This window comes from Microcebus murinus, chromosome 9 (genome assembly GCF_040939455.1).
Source record: "Microcebus murinus isolate Inina chromosome 9, M.murinus_Inina_mat1.0, whole genome shotgun sequence".
NCBI classification, from domain to species: domain Eukaryota; kingdom Metazoa; phylum Chordata; class Mammalia; order Primates; family Cheirogaleidae; genus Microcebus; species Microcebus murinus.
The window spans coordinates 76,622,692-76,643,564 of NC_134112.1; the positions used below are offsets into that span (position 1 = coordinate 76,622,692).

A 20,873-nucleotide genomic window follows, 5' to 3' on the forward strand; every position below is an offset into this window, starting at 1 on the left:
ACCCTAAATTCTTAATTTAAAAAATTAACATGAATGTCATATGGGCTTTGTGGTGGGTGACCCAAAGTATGCTTACATCCTAACCTTCCATCACCTATAATGGAGAAAGTGACTTTGCAGATTTGATTACGAATTTTGAGTTGGAGAGTTATCCTGAGTTATCTGGTTGGACCCTAAATGTAATCACAATCTTCTTATAAAAAAGAGGGGCCGGGCGCTGTGGCTCACGCCTGTAATCCTAGCTCTTGGGAGGCCGAGGCGGGCGGATTGCTCAAGGTCAGGAGTTCAAAACCAGCCTGAGCAAGAGCGAGACCCCGTCTCTACTATAAATAGAAAGAAATTAATTGGCCAACTGATAAATATATAAAAAATTAGCCAGGCATGGTGGCGCATGCCTGTAGTCCCAGCTACTCGGGAGGCTGAGGCAGAAGGATCACTCAAGCCCAGGAGTTTGAGGTTGCTGTGAGCTAGGCTGACGCCACGGCACTCACTCTAGCCTGGACAACAAAGCGAGACTCTGTCTCAAAAAAAAAAAAAAAAAAAAAAGAGGAGGGAGACTTAACTACAGAGGAGAAGGCAATATGACAGCAGCAAAGAGAGATGGAAGGGGCCAATGAGCCAACAAATGCACAGAATGCAATTACAGAAGCTGGAAAGGCAAAGAAGTAGAATCTCCCCTAGAGCCTCCAGAGGGTGAGTGGCTCTGCTGACACGCTGACTTTATCCCAGTGAAACTGATTTAGGATTTCTGACCTCCAGAACTATGAGAAAAATATACATGTTGCTTTAGCCTCTAAGTTTGTGATTGGTACCACAGCCATAGACAACTCACAGTAGTTCCCAGGGACCCCTCCATTCCTCTACTTGTTTATATAGTTGGCTTAGTCCCACCCAGCTTGAGCTCCAGTTCTAGTACTAGCTGAAAGCACCTGTCTTAGAAGATGGTTGGCATAGAATCAAGCTCTTTTATAATGCTGCTGACATGAGCCTGTTAGCCAGAGGTGATGCCTGGTACTTACACATGAAGAAGAAATGTCACGAAATGTAAAGAACAGAGAGATTCTTCTTTTGTAACACTACCCAGCTACTACAGTCTCAAAGTGCTTTCTCTTCTCCAGTTTGGAACTCCACCTTATAGTTAATGCCCAGCAGTTTCAAATCCCCTCTCTGGAGTCATAACTACATTTAAGCTCAGACTGCCAATTATCTGTCTGTGTGACTTTGCACAAGTTCCCTTGAGTTTTATAGTTTCCTTCTCTCAAAAAAACAAGTTAATAATAATAATACCCACCTCAAAGAGTTGTTGTGCAGAGTGAAAATAATGTAGGCAAAATGTTTTGTGGAAATACCAACATGTAGTAAGTGCTCAGTAAATTGACCACCATCATCAACATGACTATCATCATTATCATTACTAATACTAATAATTATTTAAATTTTAGCTTTGTTTACCCAATCAAGCTTTGTTAATCAGTTATTTGAATATGAACATCTTACTTTTGGAGTACATTCACTCTAATATAATTTTTTTAATAATTTTAAAGTTGAATTGATTGTTTTTCTCTGGAAACTTTTTGTGGTGTCTTCATAAGTCAATAACCAAAACTTTTTAAACTAAAATATGAGGATCTATCCAGATACATTCTATAGAAACATATATTAATCCAGGTTAGTCTGATAAATTATCATAGTTATAAAGATTATGTTCTCTCATGACACAAAGCTAATATAAATTCAGTAGGCTGCTCAGTATCATCCACAAAATATATTAATAACCTGACATCATGGGAATGTGAATTGACCTTAATGTATAAAATACTCATAAACCATTTTCAGTACCCTTTCTGTTCTACACATTCTCCTTCATTATCCATTTTTTCAATCTTATCTCCTTGCACTCCCCACATATAATCTACTTCTAGCTACTCAAAACTTCTTACCACTTTCCAAAATTTTCAGGTTTTCTCACCTTTTTGGGACTTAGCACAAGAAATACCATTTTTTTAAATGAAACTTTCTAGAATTTCCTACTTCCTTTCTCCCTGATCCTTAGCTTTTTGTGCATATTTCCATTAAACCATTTACACAGTATGTGGTAACTATTGGATGCATCTTCTTTCTTACTGATCTATAAACAACTTGAGAACTCGAGTCTTACTTCATGTTTCTTTGTATCTCGATTACCTAGCCAAATATCTAGAACAAAGTATCTCCTCAATAAAAGTGTTGAATTAATGCATGCATAAGTACAATGTTCAAATACTTTATAGCAAGATATTTAACAACTCAAAAATCTTAATTGTTTACATGTTAAAATTAGAGAAGTCTTGATAAGTTTTATTAGCCTCCCAACTTACCTGAATAGGTCACCTGCAGCATATAAGAAGGGATACCCAATTGGAATGAAAAATGGTCCTTGAGGTGTTTAATAATATTGTCAACTTTAAAAGACATTATAATTTCCTGGCCCACAGGAATAAGTACAACTTTTACTGTAAATGAAAAGAGAAAAGAATGAATGATAGTCAGATATAGAAGAGCACCATAACTTCGTTTCACAAAGATGGACTTTATATAGCTCACTCCCCACTCTACAAAATAGGAAATCAAAATGCTCAAATACTTACATGTTAAAAATAAAAACTACTATTACAAAATTATTATCTGTTCATAAATTATAGGAAGGAAATACAGTATTTAAAAACTAATTAATATAAGGTAAACTTTTTTCTTTTACATCTACAGACTTTACATTTTATTGGAAAAGATGTGATAACTAAGATGGGGTATGGAATGTGCACTGCAAGCCAAAAAGTTTTGTATATTTCTAGATGCCTGACATAACAGTTTTTATAAAGTTAAATGAGACATTTATCAATAATTCCATAACAAAATTTTACTAGGTATTGGTGATGCTAAGGTTCTCTGAACTTGTTAAAACTTGTTTTCACCGTTCTCTATCAACAAACAGAATGGTTTCACAGATGTTGAATTATCGCAAGGCTATTTTAATTGTGTTATGGGTGCAAAAAAGCTATGGAATATATTTTAAAACTTTCATAGCAGTGACTTCTTAAGATTTTGGAAAGGGAGGTGTGTTAAGGGATTTGCAAAGCTCATGTAGTATAGGACCAAGACACTATTTTTTAAATCACCAAGTGTTTGTTATAAGTTACAGTATCAGGGAATGGCAGAAATATCTGAAAATGGGGATTCCATTGTGTAATGGTAAGTACTCAGGACTCCAAATCCAGAAATATCCAAAAATGAAACCAAAATTTACAATGAATAAAAAAATTGAGAGATAGCCACTTCCATCAGCTATAATTGGGCTTAATTAGTTTTCTCTCCTTCTTCCTTTTCATTCTTGTGTGGACACACCACACAAGGGTAAACTATTCCACTGGATTCAAAAGCTACATTTACCAGCCAGTCTAAGCTGCTATTATTATTGTTAAATCATGGCCCATGCTCTTCATTCTGTGGATGGAAACTCTCTCAAAACTCATGGATAGAGAGGAAAGGGAACTATCAGTTAATAGTGCAAATGGAATAGTTCCACTATAGTGTAACCACTATATTGCTTCTTCTCCTTTGCTCTATTACCAAGAATATAATAAAAACTGTAAAAATAATGCCATCAACATTATTTTTATATGTCTTTAACATTAACCTACAATAAAAGACAACAATGATTTTTCAGAAGCTAAATATAAGGTTAACCGTAAACAGTCTACAGAAATACATGAAAGCAACATGGTATGTGGAATGAGCAGTGGATACAAAACTAGGAAATCTGGAGTATATACAACAATTAATTCCAAATTATCATGCAAAAGAATTCTAATTTTTGTCAAGAATTTCTCCATTTTCTGAGTTCCCTAAATGTTTTTAAAACCAATAAAGTATTTGATTAAAAAATAAATATTAATTTAAAATTTACTGATGCTCATTTATTGAGGAAGAATAAACACTACAGAATAGAAAAGCTTTCACACATAGTTAAGAGTGTAACTACAAGTGGTATAACTACAGAAGTTTTGTGGATAAGGGAAAAAGAAAGTAATATCAAATATAAAACAGGTCTCAAACAAAAATAAACAAATAAGAAAGAGCAACCATTCTTTGAAATGAAATTAAATATCTGATCTTCCCTAGGTAATACCTGTTGCTAAAGAATCTTTCATTGATTTTTGCAAAGACTCCTTTATCGCTTTTATTTTATCCAAAAATGACAGAGTATCATCACTTAGAGTTTGCACTTCAGTCCGCTCTTCAGAAGGTCTTGGAGTGAGTGAACTTTGTGTGGATGACACATCTTTTTCCAAGCTTTGGTCTTCATCAACTGGTCCCAGGCTTGAAGAGCTTTGGTACCTCTGCTCCTCATGAGGTACTTTCTGGTACTTACTAAATAGTTCTAATTCAGATTCCTGTTTTTCAATTTCATCTGACTCTTGAGGCTCTTCTGAGGGAACTGGAATATTGACACTGTTGGGATCATCAACTTGATCTGACTCTTGAGGCTCTTCTAAGGGAACTGGAATATTGACACTGTTGGGATCATCAACTTGATCTGACTCTTGAGGCTCTTCTAAGGGAACTGGAATATTGACACTGTTGGGATCATCAACTTGATCTGACTCTTGAGGCTCTTCTGAGGGAACTGGAATATCGACACTGTTGGGATCATCAATTTGATCTGACTCTTTAGCCTCTTCTGGGTGTACTGGAATATCATCAGTGTTGAGATCTTCATCACTGTCTTCCGTTGATTCAGCTAAATCCTCAATATAGTAGTACTCTTCTCTCTGGTCAGACATTTCCTGAATTAAGAAAAATGAACACATTTACTACACAGATAAAAGTTTTACACTAAATATCAAATACATTGCTGGTGTAATGTTCATAATATACTATAATGTTGCTTATTATTTTTTTATTATCTTAGCAATGGCATCAGGTAAAAAACATTGGTAAAAATTTTAAATAAAATACTACAGAAAGTAAAAATGAGTAACAAAAAGAGAACCTTAAAAAAGAATTTCTAAAACAATAAATGTTGGAATGGATGCAGAGAGATAGGAACACTCATACACTGCTGGTGGGACTGCAAACTAGTACAACCTCTATGGAAAGTAATATGGAGATATCTCAAAGAGCTACAAGTAGACCTACCATTTGATCCAGCAATCTTATTACTGGGCATCTACCCAAAGAAAATAAAGACATTCTATAAAAAAGACATCTGCACTAGAATGTTTATAGCAGCACAATTCACAATTGTAAAAATGTGGAAACAACCCAAGTGCCCATCAATACATGAGTGGATTAAGAAAATGTGGTATATGTATACCATGGAGTTCTATTCAGTTACAAAAAACAGTGGTGATTAGCACCTCTTATATTACCTGGATAGAGATAGAGCCCATTCTGCTAAGTGAAGTATCATAAGAATGGAAAAATAAGCACCACATGTACTCACCATCAAATTGGTATTAACTGATCAACACTTAAGTGCACACATAGTAATAATATTCATCGGGTGTCGGGCAGATGGAAGGGGGACCAGGGGATGGACATATACACACCTAATGGGTGCAGTGCCAACTGTGTGGGGGATGGACACTCTTAAAGCTCTGAAATGGGTGGGACAAGAGTAATATATGTAAAAAACATTTGTACTCCCATAATATGCTGAAATTAAAAAAAAATTAAAAAGAGTAAGTCTGAATAGGAATAGAGAATTGTGAAGAATCGGAGATTTTATCCTACCTACAAGCTAACAATTTAGCTTGCCATAGTTTCATGGATGCTTTCTGCATACATTAGATTCCTAGGTCAGAGACAAAGGACTTTATTACTCATGGCACAGCAGATAGCATTAGCTGCATATTCATATAGAATTCCTGTGCCCCCAAGTCTCACAGGGACAATATGGAAGAGCTCAATTAGATGCTACATATACAATGGGTTTGCATCACAGCTGAAGAACTCCAATCCTTTATAATGAACTGCAAGCAAATTTTCACAACCTTTGCATAATATGATATTATTGTTACTATACTAAACAACAGATAAATCTGACCTCTGCTTTAGAAGGAGACACTATCTGTCTTCCAATGATGTTCACTACACAAATATCTTTGGAAAGACAATCCAGAACAAAGTTGTCAGTGTCTCTTGAACAGAAATATAAGAGAACAATAGGGAATTGTCTCCCATGGAGAATAAGAACCATCCATCAACCAGTACCAAGGAGCCTCAGAGAGTTCACATCTTGTGATTATTCTCATAGCTATCCAGTAAGGATGACCATTTCACAACAGCAATTACATTGTCTCTCACACAGCCAGCAGGAACTATGCTTGCTCACCTATGCTCTGAAACTTTGTCAGGTTCCACCTGATACTATTTAGTGTGGAAAAGGTCCCATGTATTGGCCCACAACATTTAAAAGCACTGCCAGAGTAGACACATAAAGAGGAAGCCATGCCTATATCTAACCAAGGTAGAGAGAGGTCAAATCAGCTCTGATGCCCACCAAGGAAGTAAAGTAGATCCTACTAGCCCTAAGACAATAAATGTCATAACTGTAACATGAGTAAATTATCTACAACAGTATTAATAAATTATATATATGAAATTAGACCCCTTTCTCTCACCATATGTATATATAACATAACCAAGTAAGGTTTACTTTGGGAGTCACTTTTAATACTTCCCTTTCTTGAACCCATTATCTAGTCACTCACCAAGCCCTGTCAAGGGTGACCTGAAAACTTAGTTTCAGTCTACTTTTGTCCATCACTCTGTCATATTTGACAGTATTACTGCAATAGCTAGTCACCTTAATTTCACCCTTGAATGCCCCCCAAAAAATCCATTATTCTCACAGCAGCCAAAGAAATATTTTTTATAAATCAGATCATGCCCCTTTCATACTTAAATACCGCTAGAATAAAATGTTTTCTAGAATAAAATCTAAAGTATTCACCATGGCCTTCAAAGTCCTAAATACTAGTTCCTGCCTACCCCTCTGACCTCATCTTGTAACCACCCCTCCACACCTTACTATATCTAGGGTTGATCTCCACCTTGAGGCTTTTGCATTTTCTGTTTCCTCTATTAAGAATGTTACTATAGATCTTTATAACTAATTCCTTCTAATCTTCCATGTCTCAGCTCAAATACAGCTTCTCTAGGGAGGCCTCCCGTAATCACACCCCAATCATCCCCAATTTTATTTGCTTCACAGATCTAATCATGTTAAAAACCATGAGTGGTTTTCATTCACTTACTTGTTTACTATCTGTAAACTAGAATAATACTTTCGCAGGAAGAAGAATCTTTTCGGCCTTATCAATGCTGCTCCTCTAAGTCCAGAAACAGGCCTGACAATTAGCACGTGCTCAAAAAATCTTGACTTGAATATGTGAATAAATAAATAAAGGATGCAAAGATCAACATTATAAAATTTGTTAACATAATTCACTATATTACTGAGCAAAAGGGGGAAAACATTGACTATACATATGCCAAAAATCAATACATATTCCTGATTTTTCTTTAAATTATGAGCTAAACATGAAATTAAACTTCCTTTTCCTGATAAAGGGTATATACTTGTAATAACATACTTACATAAACACTAGAAGCACTTTCATTAAAGTTAGGAATAAAAGGAAGATCCTTGTTATTGAAGCTATTAAACATTAAGGAAAAAGAAATGAAGTATAAATATTTGAAAGATTGTGACAAAATTTTATCATTTCCATGAGTATTTTTCAACTTGGAACAATAAAATTGACACAAACTTCCACTACTAAAGGAAATATTCAAAAATTTAGAAAATGTAATGTGTTGGTCCATTCTCCATCCATGCTACCACCACTTTAAAAATAAAAATAAAAAGCCTCATATATACTACAAAGCTATAGTAACCAAAACAACATGGTACTAGCATAGAAACAGATACGCAGACCAATGGAACAGAATAGAGAATTCAGAAATAAATTAATGCATTTATAGACAACTCATTGTCAACAAAGACACCAAGAACACACACTGGGGAAAAGATGGTCTCGTCAATAAATGGTGCTCGGAAAACTGGGTATCCAAATGCAGAAGAATGAAATTAGACCCCTTTTTCTTACCATATACAAAAATCAAATCAAAATGGATTAAATACTTAAATGTAAGACCCGAAACTATGAAACTACTCTAAGAAAACATTGGGAAAAGGCTTTAGGATATTGGTCTGAGCAAAAATTTTTTGCATAAGACCTCAAACACACAGGCAACAAAAATAAAAATAGACAAATAGGATTACACCAAGCTAAAAAGCTTCACACAGCAAAAGAAACACTCAACAGAGGGAAGAGACAACCTACAGAATGGGAGAAAATATTTGCAAACTATCCATCTGACAAGGAATTAATAACCAGGATATACAAGGAACTCAATAGCAAAAAAAAAAAATCTGATTAAAAAATGGTAAGTGATCTGAATAGTTATTTCTCAAATGAAGACATACAAATAGCCAACAGGTATAAGAAAAAATGTTCAACATCACTAATCATTGGGGAAATGCAGTCAAAACTACAATGAGATATTATCTCACCCCAGTTAAAATGGCTATTATCAAAAAGACAGAAAATGACAAATGCTGGCAGGGATGCAAAGAAATGGGAATACTCATACACTGTTGGTGGGTATGTAAATTAGTAAAGTCACTATGGAAAACAGTATAGCCTTTCAAAAACCTAAAAATAGTTCTACTATATGATCAAGCAATCCCACTGGTGGATATATATCCAAAAGAAAGGAAATCATTATATCAATCAGCTATCTACACTACCATGTTAAATGCAACAATATTCACCATACAACCTAAGTGTCTGTCACCAAATAAATGAAAAAAGAAAATTTGGTATATATACACAATAGAATATTATATTTGGTGTATATATATATATATATATATATATACCAAAGAAACCACAAAGCTTGATATTACATCTTCCCCCCACCCAAGCAAAAAACAGGATTTCTTTGGTATATATTTGGTATATATATATATATATATATTAATTGGTATATATACACAATAGAATATTATTCAGCCATAAAAAATAATGTAATCCTGTCATTTGCAGCAACATGGATGAACTGGGGGACATTATGTTAAATGAAATAATCCAGGTGCAGAAAGACAAATACCAGATATTCTCACTCATATGTGGGAGCTAAAAAAAGTTGATCTCATGAAGATAAAGAGTAAAATGATGGTTACCAGAGGCTGGGATGGGTATCAGGAAGGGAAGAGGATAAAGGAAATTGGAGAAATAAGAAACAGCAAATATCTAAGTCTATTAGATATTTAGATGACTAGTTTAGAGAACAGTGAGCTAAGGGAAAAATAGTCAAAGATGAAATCAGAGACTGTGAGGAGAGAGCATCAGATCACACTGAGCCTTGTAGACCATTGTAAAGACTTTGACTTGACTCTGAATGAGGCACAGCAGAAGGAAATAATGACCTAACAGTTTAAAAGATTCTCTTGGGCTGCTGTTTTGTTAAAGAAATTATGGGAGGCAGAAGAATGTGAATTTCTTATTTTTAGGCTGAATAGATGCTCAGCAGGAATCTACAGAAATACATTGCAGTAACCCAGACATGAGGTGAAATGGACCAGGGTTATGGTGGAGGAGATGGGGAGAAATGGTCCGATTCTGGATATATTCTGAAAATAGAGCTGAAAGGATTTGGTTATGTACTATGTGGACTGTGAGGTGAAGAAAGGAATCAAGGATACTAGTAATATTAAAATTTTTAGCCTCAGTAACTAGAAGAAGCTGAATTTAGGCTGAAATGAGGAAAACTGCAAATAAAGTAGGTTTGAGGTACAGGTGGGAGTTGGCTCACAGTTTGGTTTGGGGCATTCTGAGTTTAAGATGCCCATTGGACACTGGGTTTGTAGTTTGGAGTTCTGAGAAGTTGGCCTGGAAATAGAAAATTGGAGGAGAGTCAAAAGTCTATAGATAGTATTTAAAGCCATGAGACATGTAAATCAATGCAGTCACAAACAGAAGCCACATATTATAAAGTGGTTACTTTGATAGGTACTGGATAAATCAACACCCCTCCATTTTCCTTGTCAATGCAACTGCCCCCCTTTCCTAGTTGCTATGGTTTCTAACACTTATATTCATCTCACTACTAGTTTAGTATGCTAAATGTCCTGGATTGCTCCCCTCCATGCCAGATATCTTCTTATAAATAAGATGGTACTGATCACACTTCTCTGTAATCTGTAGTGCCTGTGTATAGTAGTACCTAAGGTTCACAGGAGGTCCTTAATTAATGATATAAACAAGTCAGCTAAATAATTACATACATTTTCAAACTGTTGCTTTGAAAGAGGGTGGCTAGCAATTACCTTTATGATGATCAGCAGTGATGAACATCTATTCAACCTAAAAATAAGAAATTTTAAGGTTTCTAAATTATAAAATTATGGAGATTATAAATCAGAAAGAATCTCACTGTCATCCAATACAGCAATGCTCAGCTTGGGTTTCCCAAAGTGGGCTTTCAGGAGAGTCAACTCTTGAGCTAGACTGCCTGGGTTGGAATCCTAACTTAGCAACTACCTGTTGATGTAAGCAATCTGCCATGGCCCTGAGTGTCCCTACATGTTCATGCTTGATATGATAAAAATGCAAGGCCATGACCACTGGTTACCCAGGCCATTTCTCAGGGTTGTGTTTGTGAAAAGAAACCGCAAAGCTTGATATTACATCTTCCTCCCACCGAAGCAAAAGACAGGATTTCTTTGGATTACTATAAAAGCAGTAAAATCCTCATGTGCAGACATCCATGTAGACTCACCTGTGTTGCCCCTATAGGCTTGGGGGGGGACATGGGAAATTAGCACAAACTTGAAGCACTGGCTACTTCTTTTGCTACAAGTCCTTTGTCTCTGACCCAGCACCCAAGAAACAGTGACAAACTAACTTATTAGTTTGCAAATAGGGTAAAATACGAGACCCCTCACAGTTCTTGGTACTTACTAGCTGTACAACTGTGAAATACAGTGTATATAAATAATGTATATAAAATAGTTCGCAAACAGTGCCGGGCATACAGTGAGCACTTAATAGATATTTGCTAATTATTGATCAACTATTACTAAAATTTCAAAAAGCCTAATAATTATACATTAATAATGCCTTAGAGGTATTACATAATTACTCATTTAATTCAGTATAAAAAATACTTTCAAAATAAAGCATATTAGGATATACAACAAATTATTTAATCCTCACAGGTAGATATCATTATGCTCATTTTATAGATAAAGAAATTAACACAGAGAGGTTAAATAATGTGTTCAAGATCACAGAACTAGTAAGCAGTAGATCTAGGATCCAAATCCAGGCAGTCTAGATCCAGAATCCATGATCTTAACCAGTAAGATTACTGTGTTGCATCTCAGTGTAGGAGTCCATGGAGGTTAGAAGGTTTGGAAAGGGGTACTAGGATTAAGAAAAAGTTTAGGAATCACTGATCTTCCTCTAGATAAGAAAACTGAGACACAGGAATGCCTCATGGTGGGTTAACAGTAGTCAGATCCAGAATTTAAATGACAGTTTTTCCATCAGACACATTATCAAAGACTATCTTTTATTTTTAAGTGAGAAAGATAACTACAATTTAAAATTGAGTAGAAAATATTCAACAGATTTTTTTCTTCACTCATCTAGAATAAGAAGCTAATTTTACTTATTCCTAATACTTCCCATATGTATATTAACATGATCTACTTGTATATATAAACATGCATAAATGCTGCAGCAGATATTAAATGCAAATGACAAAGCACACATATTACAGTGTGAAATGTAAAATGTTGTCAATTTCCAGCCCTAACAGGTAGCAACAGCCTGATAGCTAGTTTGAAAAGACTTTTTAAAATTAATGTTTTTTCATTATTGTTAATTTTGTTGTTTTTAACAGATCAATATGTGCTTACAAGAAAAAAATAAATCTGACAGAAGGGGATGAAATAAAAAAGTATCCCCTTATTGGCCTAATAACCTAATTTTACTCCTCAGTGTTAGGCAATATTTAACAGTTTATCCTTCCAGAAATTGTCTATGAAGTTACAATTATATAATGTCATATATATATAAATTTGCTTATGATCATATTAATACATCTTTAATATATAAATTATATTTCTGTATATTTTAAACTTTAATGCTATTTTATAACTTATTTTTAATATATACTTAACTAATATATTTATTTCTACATAAAACATATGATTGTCTCATTCTTTTCAATAACTTCATAGTAATTTCATTGCAGAGCTAAGCCATATTATAGTCAACTGTTGCCCTATTGATGGGCATTTACTGTTTCTAGTTTCATACTATTAAAAATAGTGCTGCATATACATATATATCTGCATACATGTGTGAGTATACCATAAAATAAGTTCTCAGATTGGGTAAGTCAAAAGCCATGCAGATCTTAATTCTGTTAAATCCCATCAAATTGCTTTCTCACCACATCACAGCCCCAAGAACAGCCCCTTGATTGTTTCATTACATCCTTATGTTGGTTTATAAGTCTTAACAATTAAATGCCCCTTTGTTGTATGTTGCACTTATATTTCCCATCATACATTTAATGTTGTTTATATTGTCTTTTACCATATACAAGTTTTAGATTGTTAGGTAAAATTTATCTTTTTGCTTATGAGTTTCCAAATTTCCTGATATGCATAGAAATACCTTCTCACAACTAAAAGTAAATCCATACATTCACCTATACATACATAAATAATGTATAAATAAAACCAATCTGTAAATATTGATAGAAAATGATTCCATGATACAGGTTAAGTTTAAAAGCAAAGCACAGAACAATATGTACAATGCTACAGGTACAACTACATGTCTGTGTATGCATAGAATACCTCTGGAAGGTGACCTGGAGTGGGGGAAATGGGTAAAAGGAAGATTTTCACTGTTTATCCTTTTAACTATTTGAACTTTTCATCATTTTTATGTATTACCTATTCAAACATAAATGTCTTAATCTTATTGTTTAAAAATAAAAGAGCAGCCTTTATTAGGTTTGCTTATGAAAAAGTCCATCTTTTCACATAGAATACATTTCATTTCTTACCATTTAAAGCTTGATACATTTAGAATGTTGGTGTATTAATAGGTAAGTCTTGCCTTCTACCGAATAGGTAGGCTTGTTGAATTTTTAAGTTTGTTAAGAGGCAAAGACCGTGAGTGGAGGGGAAGGAGTAAGAGTACCAGGTGAGGAAAGTCTAAAAGCCCTTGACTTACTCAAAACTGAAAATGGTAGCCACGGAAGGCTAAACGTTTTCCAGTGCGAGACCTATGCCCAGGTCTTGCTTCTCTACTATTACCGTGATAACAGTGTGTGTGAAGTGTGAGGTGGGAGGTGAGGTTCACCTCCTAGCTTGATGCTGCTGCTTCCAAATCCCAAGTCAGAGAGGCGGGGCCGGAAAAGGAGCCCAGAAAGACAGGATGCTTTGCATTCCTGACCCACCAGGCAGCTCCAGGCGTCCCTCACACAGTCCCCAGAGTCCAGCGCAGTTGAGTCACCGGCCCTAAGCATTGGGCCAGGAGAGTGCAGCCAGAACCTGTTCTCCTACCTGACTAAGAAACGCAGCTACTCCCTATCGAAGCGGCTTCTCAGGCTCGTCGGAAGCAGCGTCTGTACTTGCCGGACTCTCTGTTACCTGCCGGATCCTAGCAACGGCCCTGGCTCCACCTCCTCCCGCCAGGGCCCCGCGCAGGGGGAAGGGGAGGGGCCAAAGGCGAGGGGGCGGGGCGGGGAAAATATGAGGGGGGAGGGGGAGGAGAGGGGAGGGGCGAGAGGAGGGGAGAGGGGGGGAGGAGGAGAGGGAGGGGAGGGCAGGGGAGGGGGGAGGGCCAGAGGCAAGAAAGTGAAAAGAATGTTAATCTCTCTTCAAGATCACTTTAACAGTTGTGAAAGGGCACAGTTCTAGGAAGCAAACGCTGACAGCAATTTAAACTTACAGATATAAAAAATCAGAATCAGAGAAAATATAAATATGAACTCAGAGGCAAGAAATTGTCACAGGAGAACACAGTTGTACAACAGTAGGTGCCTACTTGCTTTTGTTCAATTTACAACTTGGCTCTTAGTTTCCTGGCAGCCAAAGAGAAAAAGGAGACAGTAGCTATTTATTCCCCTTACAAGTCAGCAAAAGCAACGCTTATGTTAAAAACTAAGTTATAATGAGTTTTTTTCTCTCAATAAATTCTATAAATTTAGTTTTTTTTTGTTTTGTTTTGTTTTTTTTTATTTTGGTATATTATGGGGGTACAGATTTTAAGGTTTCAATAAATGCCCATTTCCCCCCTCCCCCCAAAATATAAATTTAGTTTTTAAAGAAGCACAAAATAGTATTGAGGGAAAGGTCAAGTATGTTCTGTTGCAGATGTAGTCACAAACTACATGTGGCTGTCTTATAATAGTAGCTAACACTTACTAAATATTGTCACTAAACACCTTACACATATTTCTAATTTAATCCTTACAATGATTTTATTAAGGAGGAACTACTATTAGCCCCATTCCACTAATGAGGAAATTAAGACACAAAGAGATTTAGTGAGGGGACCAGGATTAAACCCAAGCAATCTGACTCCAGATCCTAGATTTTAAGCCACTATTTTACGCTACTATGTTTAACACCATTTGATATTTTAAAAGGGTGTAAGCTTAACAAAATTAAAATTTTTGTTATACATATAGGGCAAGTTCATTCCCTCATTCATAATGCTCAGAGTCTTCATTCCTTAAATCATTCTGCTCAAATTGCACTCACCTCCCCATTAACTTCTTAATGTCCAATGTCATTTTTTTCAGTCTTCACCTCATTTTAAAATACTTTTACTAGGATAATTTAAATATGTATTATATGCTCAGATACATTTGGCTTAGTTTTAGTAATGATTTTAAGTAAAAGCAAATGCATTTTAATCACTTCCACACGTTCATGAAGAACAGGGGAGAAAGGGCATGCAAGTAACTACAACAGTTAGTCTCTCATGGGTAGATCAGGTAGGGAGGTGTGCAGACAAGTTTTTCCAAACACCCACTCCCATCTCCAAAATCATAATGTATCTTAAATTCTGCTACTAATAAGAATTCCATTGGTTTTAAACATTTTTCTGAGTCTCCTCTTCAAGATTTATGATACATTGTCTGTCCTCCATGTTAGAAACAGTATGAAAATACTAGGTTTATGAATAGAGAGAGGAGATGGAGGGAAGAAAGACAGCTGGTAGAGATCTTTACCTCACAGTGGTAAATGTGACTTGATATCCACTATATATTCATATTTTATTTATAGTTTGCTGTGAAGATGAACTTATACAACTCAATCTTAAAATAGGAGCCTAACTCAACAGTTAGGTTTCTTAGGTAGCCTATAAGGCCTGGAAAGGTTAGAGTCTCAATGAGGTTAGAGTCTCCAAAAGTGGAAGAGTAATTTTACAATATCATTTTCCATTTTCATTTTCACAATGAATCTACGCATTTTCTCAGGATTTATTACCCCAAATGACTTATTTTTATTTCTCATGAAACATTTCACTTTGTCTCAGCATTTATTTATATAAGCATTCTTTTTTGTGCTTTTATATTTACAAAGATGCCACCTAGTGGCTTTATAAAATCAAGCATCTCAAAATAATTCCCACCGTTACTCCAGGCTAAAATGAATGAATTTTTTAAAATATTAGAATAATTTAGAATACAAAGGATGTGGAAATTATGCTTTGGAAATTATCCATGTGGATTAAATTTGGATCATCATAATAACTCTTTGTGAGCTTGTCAAGCGACTGGAAATATGGGCCCATAGTCCCTTTTCTGAAACCTTTTGAGATAGATGTGTTTGATATTCAGAATTATACAGATTTTTAAAAGGTAACATGGCATACACCTTATGTAACACATTCAATGGGTCTGGAAAACAGTCCAGAATCAAAAACGATAATATTTCTATAGCAAAATATATTCATTTTCACATTAAAGTGGGATAAAGACCACGAAGAGCCTTACATCAATTCAGGTCAGGTTTGTTGCCAAATGAATTATGAAAAAATTTTATTTTCAGAGATATTTTTAAATTTGAGATTTAGATAAGGTATTATGAACCTGTTTTACCCTGAAAAAGAAGAATCCACCCTTCAGCTATAGAAAAAGAGGATGACAATATTCTATAATAAAACAGTAATACTTATCTTTAGAAGAGCTAAAAGGTTAACTTTAAAAAAATGATTAAAGATTATGAGAAATATCGAAAAAAAGAAAAGAAATCTTTGCAATGCTTTTTATTTCCAGTCATATATAGGAACTAATCTATTAATATCATAAATTATATTTAGACATACCCTAAAAACTTAGCTGCTAATATAAACCTAAACATCACTTTGAAAATTAAAGCAATGCATGGCAAACTCAACTTATATAAATTCTGTGGCACATTCAAAACAGATTTTTAACCTTGATTTTGATTCTTCTTTGTTTCTATGTGTGATTTGCCATGTTCCAATTCCCCACTACTATGTTCATTTAAGTATGTGTTGATGGTGCCATACTTGGCCTGGATCTCTTGTAGAACTCTTATGAGCACTTTTTGTCAATCCTGCTTTGACATGAAATATATATAAAAACAAACTCGTGTTAAGACACTGGGATTTAAGCATAGCCTATTCTGTCACTAGCTTTCTCATTACTTTTCTTCACTATCTAAAATATTACTTATTGTATCTAAATAGTCTTTCAAATAAATTCATCTAGTCCCCATCAGTAATTTAAACCAATTACTATATTCGCACTTTGATTTCCTGTGAATCCTATCTGAAACAAAACCTCATCCTCCTCTAAACTGAACTCCTATCCTATCTTCTCATTTACTTTTTTCTCAAAAAATTAGCATTACTAAACTATTATTATAGCATAGGCTACAATATCATTGAACACTGAGTTGTAATGGAAAGACAGCACTCAGCAAATGCAAAATACTCATATGTTCAGCAATTTGGTATTTAACTCAATACTCCTGAACACACTTGTGCAGGTGTTAACTTGTTTGTTTATATAACCATGGCAGCTGGGAGGAGAAAGACAAAGCTGATATTAGCCTATATGTGGGAATCTTCCTATGCATACATAATTGATTTTCTCCCTTTGAAAAGAGATACATTCATAATTACTGTTATTGGCTTAATTAGCTTCACTCCTCTGTACTTTAGGATTAGAAAAATACACAATGAAAGCTAAACCTCCTTTCTTCCATCTAGTTCTAAGGGAAAGACAGGGCAAGTGGAGAATGTTGGAGAGTGAAGGGATACAATGAAACCTGAGGCCAGACTGCACGTGATGACTGTTAGTGTTGGCATCACTTTCATTCTATTCAGATAACAGACTACTTTGTTTCTCCTGGCAACCCTAAGACCTGAGTCTTACTGCAGTAGGGTGCCATGTGTCCTGTTTGCCCAGGACATATACTATCCTTATGAAATTATCATAATAATACTTTCTCTTGTAGGGCAGAGGAATTTGTAGGGCAGAGGAAGGGCAAAGGAATTTTTCCAATTGTCGGGAATTTACTTGGGTGGGGCAATGAGCTAACCACAAACCTTTGCTTCTGGTCATTGCTTGCTTTCTACACCGCTGTATGGGGAATTATGGGATGAGGTCACTGAAGCACGGGCGACTGGCCCATCAGGCAATAGAGGGCAACCAACCCACCAATTATTTCAAAAGGCAATAGTGGGCAACCAATCATTTTAAAGGTCAACGCATGATCCATGCGTGATCAGCTTGTGCGCAGCTTGTGCACCTTGGGGATAAAAGGCATGCCGTAGTTCCGGTCAGCGTCCTTGCCTGCGAGAGTGGCCACTGCGTTGCTCTGGGGCTTGGACCCTGGCTAGCCAGAAAATAAACCTCCTCTTGTATGATTACATCCTCGATGTCTCTGCTTTTCTGTCCGGTGGGGCTGTGGAAGGTCGGTCCCTAACACTCTTATCCTCAAAATCATTCCAGGTTGAATGATAAATTATATGGTTATCCTCAGTATAAGCATTTTCATCCCAAAGGAAAAGAATGCCCCCAAATTGGAATCTTCTGTACTAAGTCTAGGTGTGGGAGAAAGGAAACATCAACTTTGCTGCCATTTTCTTCTTTGTTAGCAAAATTCAAACTGATTAGCTTCCCTTTCTTTTGAAGTATCTAGAGTGTAGCAATTAACTTGAATGAAACCTATAGGGAGAAATGAAATGGGCCATTCTGAAAATTACTCAAATTGGTCTAGAAGGCACTCAAAACACTGAACATCTTTTAATAGAGAATCATTTCCAAAGTGATCAGGATGCTCAATCTGGAAATTTGTAGAAAACAACTGGAAAAAGATGGAAGGAGTAAAAAACAATCAGGTATAAGACTGTGTAGGCAGTTGGAACGGCAGAAAGTATGATGGACCAAATTGCAATACTTTTTAGACACCTCTCATTAACATTATCTGCCTATGGGCAATATGAAGACTTTTGCAAATTGAAATTTAGTTTACTACTTCTCTTCATATTTGTTCTCTATGTTCTCAACATAAAAAGTCAAGAAAGCAGGATCTAGGTTCATTTGGTACAGCCCGTACAATTCAGGCAGGCGCGATAGCATCCCAAGTATAAAGAATAATATAGTAGGAGCATGACCTCTAGAGCCAGACTGCCTAGATTCAAAACTTAGTTCCCCATCTTTACTAGTTATGTGATCTTGAATGTTATTAAACCATCGCTTTGCTTCAGTTCCTCCACACTCAGCAGGGTTCCTCAAACTACGGCCCCGCCCACCGAGGACATTTATCCCGCCCGCAGGGTGTTTTTGCCACTGCTGCCTGTCCTGCTTAGTAGCCCACTCATCCCTGGCCCACAGGGCGCATGTGTGGAATGTGAGCCACACTCTCCCATGGCCCTCCAAGGAGGGACAGTGAACTGGCCCCTGTTTAAAAAGTTTGAGGACCCCTCCTGCTCCACAGCATCATGTTGCACAACTGCAAGGGAAAACTACTGACACTGGATCTGGTTTCCTTATCCGAAAAATGAAGATAACTTGCAGCATCTCACTCTTAGGGTTGCAGTGCAGATTTAATGAGTGAAATTAGTCAAGTACTTACAACAGTGCCTGGCATTCATATTAAGTCTAAACAAACATTATTCTTATTATATTGTTTCTACAAGATGACTATTCTACAACTTGCATTTTTAATGCAAATACCAGTAAGATTCCCTTTTAACAACAAGGTTTCAGTAACACTATTGGTAAAATATAAAAGATGCCCAAAGATCATGGGAGAATTGGGACTGAAAGTATGACAAAGGCACACCAACCCATCTGTTTTTATGTGTCCAAAGGACATGAATAAATAGTTACTTAGGACATTAGCTTGAAAGCATCCATGCAAACATATTTTAGGATCAAATACTTTGGCCTCAAGAGTGTATTACATATTTAAGTAAATGTTTAGAGCTAAAACTTTGTCATAAATCATAAATTTCACTTCTTTTACATAGTTGGAAATAGGCCATTCTGATAGCTTGCCTCAATTTAGTTACTGAGTTCATGATGACACTAGAATCATGGGAACGAGAATCCTTGAACTTCTGACTCTCCAACACTTTTCCCACTTCCCTACCAGAAAGAGCTTTTTTGCACTCTAACCTCTATGAAGTTAACTCAATCCATCTTATTGAATATTATTTGGCATTCATGTCACAGCTCTCTGAGGGGAGAAATATACTGGAAAAAAGGAAAAATGCAGTTTTCTTTCTTATTCTGAAAGATTTTGGATTGCAACAAGAGATAACAAAATATACACATATATGCATAGGCAACAGTGCATACATGCATACCCACAAAAGTACTATCTATGAAGGAAAGTGATACTAACTTAAATTTAACTGGGTATTTAGAAATGTTGGGGTGCTAGTAAGAAAAGGTGAGAACACATGAAAAGTAACTTTATTTCTTTAACTTTAAGCTTGTCAAGTTTTTTCCTTGAACAGTATTTGTCTTGATACCCACCTATACTCAGAAACTTAGTGAAAACTACTCAGTGATTCCGCTTTGAACTTATAGTAATCTAACAAAGATGTTTTGAATATAAGCCAGATAAACTTCAGGAACTTTTAATGTCTCTTCTTTTACAGAAATTCTACCTCTAACCTGATATAGTTAGGTTGATCACGAAAATTAAATGCTAAAGGCTAGAAAGCTAACTTCCTTAAATGAGACAAAAGGAAAAGTTTTTCCAACTACCTCTGTATAATAAGAAATCTTTCTTTCACGTACCACTTTCTTCAACTGTACAATAAATTCTAATTTGATAATTTTCAAAAATAGGGTAACAAATGATAAAATTAAGACTACATAAAACCAAGTAAATGGAATAAGTAATTCAAATAAAGCCTAAATTAAAATGATATTTATTATTGATTTGGTAATCAGTATATAACTATATATTTAAATTTTACTTTATAAACTTAAGATCATAGCCAAAGATGTTAGCCATAATTTCAAATTTTAGCACCAGCTACTTTTGCTATTTTATCACAATTGAAAATATTCACTTTTACTATTTTACTTCAAACAGTGACCTATAAATTTGTTTGGACAATAATAATTAAGTGCCTTTTCTCTTTTTCAGGATAAAAAAATTAAATGACATATTGAAAATAGTAATAGAGATATTTCACTTTTCCATTATGTCCTCTGTACTGAACATCTATAGG

General features: G+C 35.4%; 1 protein-coding gene across 3 annotated transcripts in view; it reads right to left on the minus strand.

Annotated features, from left to right (window-relative positions):
- The window catches only part of IQUB (IQ motif and ubiquitin domain containing), a 58,398-nt gene extending 44,548 nt beyond the window's left edge, over positions 1 to 13,850 (minus strand). The window contains exons 1-5 of one of the 3 annotated variants that reach the window (XM_076006589.1): positions 13,700 to 13,847; positions 10,439 to 10,475; positions 7,299 to 7,423; positions 4,166 to 4,823; positions 2,358 to 2,492 (exon numbers count right to left, since the gene is read on the minus strand). In XM_076006589.1, coding sequence (XP_075862704.1) covers positions 2,358 to 2,492; positions 4,166 to 4,820 — 790 coding nt within the window. In that variant the 5' untranslated portion in view covers positions 4,821 to 4,823; positions 7,299 to 7,423; positions 10,439 to 10,475; positions 13,700 to 13,847. Of the gene's footprint in view, positions 1 to 2,357; positions 2,493 to 4,165; positions 4,824 to 7,298; positions 7,639 to 10,438; positions 10,476 to 13,699 lie in introns of those variants that run through there. The other 2 variants (XM_076006588.1, XM_076006590.1) reach the window with 2 other exon arrangements.
- Between the last annotated feature and the right edge of the window lie 7,023 nt (positions 13,851 to 20,873).